We start from the raw sequence: 9,305 nt of genomic DNA on the forward strand, positions 1-9,305 counted from the left end.
GCCAGCTCACGTCCAGCTTTTCATCTACCAGTACCCCCAAGTCTTTCTCCACAGGGCTGCTCTCAATCCATTCTCTGCCCAGCCTGTATTTGTGCTTGGGATTGCCCCGACCCACACGCAAGACCTTGCACTTAGCCTTGTCGAACTTCATGGGGTTCCCCTCTCAAGCTTGTCCAGGTCCCTCTGGATGGCATCCCGTCCCTCAGCCGTGTCAACTGCGCCACTCATCTCAGTGTTGTCAGCAAACTTGCGGAGGTGCACTCCATCCCACCTTCCATGTCACCAACAAAGATGTTAAACAGTGCCAGTCCCAATACCAACCCCTGAGGAACGCCACTCGTCACCAGTCTCCACTTTGACATTGAGCCATTGACTGCAACTCTTTGAGTGCGACCACTTGGTTACGGAGTCGGGCGCATCCATTACAGACTGTACACCCAGAAGTAATATATATAGAGCTGAGGCAGAGATTTGCCACCTTATGATGCTGTCATTCACCTCTGGCTTTAAACCTGCTCCTGAGCATATGAAACCCTCTAGGCTTCAGTGCAGCTTGTGTGCTTGCTGGGTGGGCAGGACTGCATCCCATGGCCTTGCAGTGTGACAAGCCCCTTCTGAAAGTGTCACCCCAAAAGCCACTTTGGAAAACTTCACTCAGCTTGGAAAGCAACCCAATTACTAAAATGTAGACAACTTTTAAATACAGCATTTTATTTGTGGCAGTTTTCCTGAGATTATAGAAAATAGTGCTTCTTCCTTAATTAAAAAAAAAAAAAAAAAGGATTGGATTTTCTTACAGCATCAGTGTGCAGAGAAGCAACAGACAACATCAGATTGTGCAGCAGTTAGGCCTGCTTGTACCAGAGGAGAAACCTCTGCGGACAGCTTGCGATGTGAATGAGACACAGAAAATCCAGCTGGGATCAGACTGCCAGTCTAGGTGGTGGGGTGACAAGGCAGAAGTGGCTAGCTGGTCAGGCAAGGTTACGCCGTGCAAGCCCCCATCTCCCCCCCAGCAAGAGCCCTGAGCCCCAGGGGCCAGCGGAGGATCTCCGCTGACACTCCCAGAGCGATGAGCCCCTGCCCAGCACCTCCCAGTCCCAGGGGAGCTCAGCCCCATGGACTGGGGGACACCCACCCTCTCCTGAGCACCTCACAGACCCAGGGGTCACTGCCAGGGGTACAGGACCCTGCAGGGGAGGGCAGTCCGGGATTGCACAAGGCTTGTTACAGGATGCCCAGGGAGGAGCAAAATGAGGGGAAACGCAGGCATTGACATGCTCTGGGGAGAACAAACGTGGGAAAACAGAGGGATAAGGGGATGAAAAGTGGCCTATTGTGTGTGAACAAGTGACTGGTGGCCAAGGACAGATGCTGGTCTGGCTGTGCCTGTGCCTGATGAGCACAGTCTGTCCTGTCTGCTCATCAAGCACCATTTCTAACTCTGCCCAGGGTGAGGGCTCTCCCTTTGGCATGGGTGCCAGCATCAGTGGTGTGTGTGCGGATCTGCATCTGCAAGGGCTGCTACCAACGAGGAGGTGAAGTGGTTTGGGAGACCAGGCACTCTGTCCCTGTCTGCTCATGTGTCCTGGTGCCAGAAACTGGAGAGACTGGGACCCAGCAGCAGCAGGTACTGGGCAGACAGCACCTGAGCCCAGCTGCTGGAGGGACCCGCACTGCAGGCAGGGATGTCTGTGCATCCGTCTGTCTGTGTAGATCTGTGTGCCCCTTCTGGGTCAGAATCGGCACAAACACAAACTGAGCAAGACCACACAGGACGTGTTGTCAGTCTCTGAGTCTTTCCGCACAAATGCAGAGGGTCACTGACAAAGCAGCTTCAAAGGAAGCGGTTCCCAAATAAGTAGTGCTGCAGGCCCCACGGGAAGGGAGGTTAGTCTGGTCCTGCCAGGAGCGCATTTCATCTCAGCAATCTCAGTGGGCAAAGAGGAAGACATTAATGGCTGTTTGCCTAGCTACTTTTTATTTAGTGAGGTGCACTGAAGTTGCAAAATCTTTCATGAAAAGGGATTACAGTCCAATGGGAGTCCCCATCCCTGAGCTGTGAGAGCTTCCCAGTGGCAGCTCTAGAGAAAACAGAGGCAGAGAGACCAGTGAAGGAACCTCCCTCCCTGGTCAAAGAATGGTGCAGAAGATGCTCCCGTGGTTGTGGCAGCCCCCATCCACCCTGGTGGTTATGCTGGAAACACTCTGACCACCAGCCGCTGTGCAGGACCCCAGGGCACCTCCTTCGATGTGAGGTCGTGCTGGGGGGTTGATCAGCATGCACTCCATATCAAACCTGGGAAAAGGAGAGACACCCCAGACATGGCCATGAGCAGGGTGAAACAGCGCTTCCAGAGCAGACTTAGAAACACTCCCTTGAGGTTCACCCTTCAAGGAGGAAAGGGGCAGACCACTGTTGGCGGGCACACAATGCTCACCACGTGACGACTGTTCCAAAACCCAAGTGGGACAGAAAGGGTTAGAGAATTGAGACAGAACATCTTGCTTTACTGCAAAAACTACTTTCAGTGATTTCACGGCCAATGCCTCTAAGTGACTGCAAGTTCTAGGGGATGGGGCAAAAGGCTGCAGAACCAGAGTCAATACTGGGACCTCCCAAGAATTGCTTAAAGGGGGCCAGATCTGAAAACCTAATGGAGAAATCATGGGGCTAAGGGCACTGGAGGAGGTGCTGAGACTGAGGAGTCTACTGCACTTGACTTTCATGCTGTGGGAGACTGGAAGGCCAGGTGAGAGCATCATCAACCTGAGGGACCACGTCATAACCTCCCTCCAGTAATGCAAGTCTTCCAGTTTCACTGTCTCCTCTCCCATAGCCTGGACCAAGATTTGCGACGCAGATAGAAGAGTCAAGGTCAAATTTCTAGCTAAAAAGAACAATCTGCTGAATATCCAGCCCTTGTATGTGAGACAGGGCTCTGGCTTTCCCTCCTCAGGTGTCTGCTACAGAGTCCTGGTCTATAGTGACCTCTTTTGAACAAGGATTATACTGATGACAATCACTGAGATCTGGGTGACAGCTGGCAGCTAAGGAAAGCCTTGCAATACCCATTAGAAGTCTGCAGCTACAGTGGTACCTCTGAAGACCACCAGAAGACATGTTCTCTCTTTACTGGCACAAAGACCAGGGTAGCTAAATCACGCCCAGGAAAAACAAGCACTCCCAAGACCCATTTTCCCATTTGCCATTCACATTGCTCCGGTAGCAAAAGTCTGGAGGTAGAATCCGTGCTGGAAGCCACGCTCCTCCTCACCAGCACAAAAGCACAATGCAGACTGGGGGTGGCTCTGACCTTTCCTCTTTCCTCCGACTCTCACAGCCCAGGCTGCAAACACCACGGGGCTGTCCGTACCGCAGGGACAGCAGTGCAGTATGCAAACACAGCAGCCAGGCTTCAAGGGCAGCACTGTGCACGAGAACGACCTGGCCAGGTCACAGGGCAGATGTCCCTATACGCAGAGATACCATGAAGACCCACACTGGCCTGGCAAGGAATAATCCAAGCCCCTTAGTTGGCATTAGAGGTACCCCATGAGGAACCTCTTGGCTGTGATTGATCTGCAGTCCTCACCTGCAGTGGTTCACCAGGCATGTGGGGCTGTTGCCATGGGTCAGCAGGTATGGGAAGCTGGGAAGAGGAGCTAGAAAGCAGAGCCCTCCAGTGCTTGCCTAACAGAGGAGCACAATGGTGACTCCAAGCTCACAACTGCACTCCACAGTGCCAGGGGCCTCACCTTTTCTTGAAGGTGAGAAGCACATTGTTTTGGATGATGCAATCCTCTGCATGTGATATTGGTAGCAAAATGGATTTCTTGGATCTCCCCTGGAAAATGAGGTTTTCCTGCACCAGGCCTTTGGCTTCATCAAAGAGAGCAATAGCATAGTCCCGAAAGGACTGGATCCTGTTCTTCGTCACCTGCAAAATAAGCTTTAGACGGGATGGCCCAAGCAGAAGGACATTGTTCATATGGCTCTTTGATGAACACAAAACCAAACCCCAAAGCTCTTCCGCAGGCTCACTAGCACTCCCTGGCAGTTTGGGAGCATACCAGGGGTTCAGACTGAACACACCATAGCCATGCACACACAAGCCTTCCCAAGACCTTCCACACACCCCAGCTGGCAGCTCCGTTGCTGTCAGTGCTAGATGCTACAAGCTTCCCTGCAGCTGGTACCCAACCCCTCTGGTGAAACACAAGCACAGACATTGCTGAACAGGAACCTGCTGCTGCTCCTTGCCCTCCAGGTTTCGAATGGCTCTACTGACAGGCTGTCACTTCTTTGTATACAAAAAAAGAACACTTAGGAGTCCCCTCTTCCCAGGAAAGACAAGGCCACAGCTCTCATCATCTGGAAGGTAAGTCCGGTCCCTTCTCCTCCTTGGATCCACAGCAACAGCTGCTGCGATGCTCCTTGCCAGCGCTGCTCCCCACACAGCACCACACACCACCTCACCTGCTCTTAGGCACCTCTTGGGCTCTGCCACTGGGCAGATGAGAAATGACAGCACCACAACATCACCAGTACTTCAACAAGGACCACGCTCTGCTCCTCAGATGAACCCTGCAACACGAATCCTACCTGCGTGCTTCAGGAGACTGGACAGCTGGGACCATGGAAAATCCAGCGATTTTTAGCTTCTCGTCCAGAGGACAACATTTTTCTGCAGCATCGTTTTCAAAAGAAGACTGCAGCCCCTGCAGGACGCATGCAGAGCATTTGTCTTCACAGGGCTTTCTGTATACTCATTTTACGGGTCCTCCATGATGAGTTGAATTGCATTTATCTATCATTTTGATGCATGATGGCTTCATCTCAACAACGAACTGAACAGAGGCAACCTTGAGCCAGGTACTAACCTTGGGAACTGGCTAGAGGATGGAACACTGCATCTAACTGCCAAAAAATCTAGTTCAGACACCAGCTACCCCAGTTCTTCAGCACAGCTCATGCAGCCTGCAAATCTCCAACAGAGGTTTGTGGGATCATCAACTCAGTTAAATAGAGGGGACAAGCCTGGGAGAAGATGGACTTGGTTGAATGTCATTGCACCATAATGCACAGGATTCCCTTTGCTGCTCTGAGGGAAGAGAGGTCTCTCCTACAAGCCATCTGTGAATCCACATATGAGAAATGATGACTTAGCTGTCCTTTACCAAGGCTTAAAAATCAGACAGATTTGACAAGCCACCTGTAGATTACTGTCAAAGAGGATACAGCCTTGAGATAGGACTCCCAAAATTTACTCTTTGCCACTGACCAATGGCATTAACTCGCACAAGCCCTTCCCCCATGTGCTCGCCCACCTGGAAAGATGCTGCTGCTAACAGACCTCCTCCTTTCACATTCCTGTCGCTGTGGGCATCCAGCGCTCCGGGGCAACACGGCCAGCTCGACTGGTACACATGTGCCTTCCAGCTGCATGTGAGTAATAATAAGCTTGGACCCAACAATGCTGAGGCTAGGGAAGATCTCACCTCCTCCCTCTGGGCCCTAGAGAGCACTTCTAAACCTCTCTTGACAGATGTTATGATGTGACACACTTCAAACCCACGAGGGATGGAAACGTCACTTTCCTCTGAGCAGTGCACTCTAGTTTTGCACTACTGGCCTGATTAAAAACAAATGCTTACTTAATTCCCATCTACAACTTTCCTCAAACAATTTCTGCTGATTTTTCTCCAGCCTATTCCCAACGGCTGCCCACAAAAAACCTGGAGGTAAGGAGCACTGGTGGAAGGAAGCTCTGGAGTAGGACTGTCTACAGCACTAGATCAGGGCAGCCCTGGCTTTGTCCTGCCAAAGCTTGGAAATCCCCAAGGATGGTGACTCCGCACCTCTCTGTGACCTGTCCCAGGGCTGCACAACCCTCCAAGGCAAGAAGGTTCCACCAGTCTCCCACGTGGACCTCCCAAGGCCCAGGGACCACTGCAACTTGTGCTGTGGACCCTTGTTGTACTGCCTGGCACTGCTGAGAAGGGTTTGGCTCTGACTGCCCTCAGGTAGCTGTGGGCTGCTGTTAGATCCTCCTTGGCCTCCTCTTTGCCGGACTAACCAAGCCCAGCTCCGTCTGTCTCATCTCATCAGTCACGCATCCTGGCACTTGCCCATCACGGTAGCTCTGCAATGGACCTTCTCCCTTTTCTCCACCTCCCTCTTGACCTTGAGGTCCCAAACTGGACACAACATCTCAGACACAGCCTCCCGATGGCAAAGGAGATGGATGACAACTTTACTCAATCAGCTGGACACACTTCTAATGTAGCCTGGAAGTTACACCCCCTCTAATCACAGGGCCAAGGATGCGATCCTGATTGTCCAGTCCTCCCGGTGGCAATGCCAGGGCAGTCCCTCCTGTCCTGCCCGCTAACCGGGGGCCTGCTGGCTTTCCCCTCGCCCAGGGAGGGAGGGCAGCAGCCGCAGGCTCTGTCTTGCCTCTGCCCCCACCACAGGGACACACGAGTCAATGCCCCCTCCGCTCTCTGCAGGACACACCTTCATGTCCGCTGCCTGCAGCAGCTGAAGGCCACATCTGCGGTTGCCGATGATGTCGTTCTCTGCAATGACACCCTCTCCCTTGGAGACGATGCCATGGCTGCTGTTCTCATAGATGCCGTTGCCGCGCAGCTCCACCTGGCACTCGGCCTCGACCAGCACACCTCCCCGGCCGTTGCGGCAAATGCTGTTGTTTGCAAGGCACGTCCGCTGGCCGCTCCGCAGCACCACCACACCGCCATCGCGGTTGGCGTGAATGACGTTGGCGACAATGTGGAGCGCTTCACTGCTCTTGATGTGCAATCCAGCAGCTGCCAACCAAAAAGAAGGGCGATCGGTTAAGAGCGTGCAGCCTCGGCCATGATGACCACGAATGTATTTCTGTTTCTAAAAGCTACCCAGTTTCTTCTGTCACAATATGACTTTCTGACTGGGAGCTTAAGGATAAAAATCCACCCACATTCAGGTCTCAGCCCACCATTTCTCCAGGGTGCTCCTGGCCTAGTGGCAGCTGAGGAGGACCCTGGCAGACCCCAGTGCTGGTGGGCCCGGACAGCACACCATTCTGCATGCCACCCCTTCTCCTGGAGCCTGGGAAGAGCCCCGGGCCCCGAGCTCACCTCCATTGTGGTTGATGCTGTTCAACTCCACCAGCGCCACACTGATGGGACGTCGGGCAGCCAGGTACTCCTCCTCGCTGTCGGGCTCATTCTCCCCACCGGGACCCTCCCTCTCTTCTTGAAAGCTCTCGCTGCCTCCTTGACTGGGGGGGTAGTCACCGGCGTTGTCCTTGCGGCAGAACACCGCCACCCCGTAGATGCTGTTGTGGCTGATCTGGTTGTTGATCAGGTGTGGGAGGCTGGAGGACATCATCCACACGCCGCAGCCCTTGTTGCCTGCAGTGTGGGGCAGCATAGCCCACCAAATTAGCAGTGCTTGGAGACCCCCAGCCCTGCCCCAAAGCAGCTGGCAGTCCATGTGCAGTGCAGGTGGGACGGAGGTGATCCTCCTCTTTGAGCACACATGAAGGCTAACACTACATGTCAGGGGCTCACACAGATTGTAGAATCATAGGATGGTTTGGTTGGAAGGGACCATAAAGATCATCTAGTTCCAACCCCACTGCCAAAGGCAGGGACACCTTCCACTAGACCAGGATGCCCAAAGCCCCATTCAATCTGGCCTTGAACACTTCCAGGGATGGGGCACCCACAACCTCTCTGGGCAACCTGTGCCAGTCTCTCATCACCTTCACCATGAAGAATTTCTTCCTCATATGTCATCTAAATCTTCCCTCTTCCAGCTTAAAGCCATTGCCCCTTGTCCTATCACTCCATACCCCTGCAAAAAGTCCCTCCCCAGCTTTCTTGTAGCCCCTTTAGGTACTGGAAGGCTGCTCTAAGGTCTCCCCGGAGCCTTCTCTTCTCCAGGCTGAACAACCCCAACTCTCTCAGCCTGTCCTCACAGCAGAGGTGCTCCAGCCCTCGGATCATCTCCGTGGCCTCCTCTGGACTCACTCCAACAGGTCCATGTCCTTCTTGTGCTGAGGACCCCAGAGCTGAAGGCAGTACTGCAGGGGGGGTCTCACCAGAGCGGAGCAGAGGGGCAGAATCCCCTCCCTCGACCTGCTGGCCTGGGCTGCAAGTGCACATGGCCAGGTCGTGTTGACCTTCTTGTCAACCAACACCCCCAAGTCCTTCTCTTTAGGGCTGCTCTCGATCCAGCCTGTATTTGTGCTTGAGATTGCCCCAACTTACGTGCAGAACCTTGCACTTGGCCTTGTTCAACTTTATGAGGTTTGCATGGGTGCCCCTCTCAAGCTTGTCAAGGTCCCTCTGGTTGGCATCCATTCACTCCAGGGTGTTGACTGCACCACTCAGCTTGGTGTTGTCAGCAAACTTGCTGAGGGTGCGCTCAATCCCACCTTCCATGTCGCCGACAAAGCGCCGACATTAAACAGCGCCAGTCCCAGTATCAGCTCCCGAGGAACGCCACTCGTCACCAGTCTCCACTTGGACATTGAGTCGTTGACCGCAATCCTTTGAGTGTGACCGTCCAGCCAATTCCTTATCCACTGAGTGGTCCATCCGTCAAGCCCATGTCTCTCCAATTTAGGGACAAGGATGTCGTGCGGGACAATGTCAAACACTTTGCACAAGTCCAGGGAGATGATGTCAGTTGCTCTTCCCTTATCCACCAACACTGTAATCCCACCATAGAAGGCACAATTTGCCCTTAGTGAAGCCATGTTGGCTGTCACCAATCACTTTATTTTCCACATGCCTTACCGTAGCTTCCAGGAGGATCTGCTCCACGATCTTGTTGGGCACAGAGATGAGACTGACTGGCCTGTAGTTCCCCAGGTCTTTTTTCCCTTTTTAAAAATGGGAAGTATGTTTCCCCTTTTCCAGTCAGTGGGAACTTCACTAGACTGCCATGACTTCTCAAATATGATGGCTTAGCCACTTGATCTGCCAGTTCCCTCAGGACCCATGGATGCACCTCACCAGGTCCCATAGCCTTGTGCAACTTCAGGTTCCTTAGATGGTGTCGAACCTAAGGACAGTGGGTGGTTCTCCTACAGTGGGTGGTTCTTCTCCCAGTCCCTGCCTTTGCCTTCTGCGACGTGGGCACAGATCCTTTGGCCTTGACTTGGTCCTGCTGGGCTGACTCAAGCCTGTGAGGTCAGTGCCTTCGTTTCCCCACCTCTACCCTTTCCTGGCGCTGTCTGTGCTCTGATCCCAGCTCAAGTCCCCTCATTTAACTCATGCAACCAGGAGGCAAA

At 53.3% G+C, this 9,305-nt stretch overlaps 1 protein-coding gene across 1 annotated transcript; it reads right to left on the minus strand.

Moving 5' to 3' along the window:
• Nucleotides 1-2,133: 2,133 nt before the first annotated feature.
• Nucleotides 2,134-7,435, minus strand: LOC104165763 (F-box only protein 10-like). The gene is made up of 4 exons (XM_009705499.1): nt 7,141-7,435; nt 6,521-6,831; nt 3,760-3,941; nt 2,134-2,299 (listed from the first exon to the last, which is right to left on the minus strand). Exons 1-4 carry the CDS (start codon nt 7,433-7,435, stop codon nt 2,134-2,136), a joined length of 954 nt encoding a protein of 317 aa, XP_009703801.1.
• Nucleotides 7,436-9,305: the final 1,870 nt, after the last annotated feature.

Source organism: Cariama cristata, unplaced genomic scaffold (genome assembly GCF_000690535.1).
Source record: "Cariama cristata isolate BGI_N322 unplaced genomic scaffold, ASM69053v1 scaffold1228, whole genome shotgun sequence".
NCBI classification, from domain to species: Eukaryota; Metazoa; Chordata; class Aves; order Cariamiformes; family Cariamidae; genus Cariama; species Cariama cristata.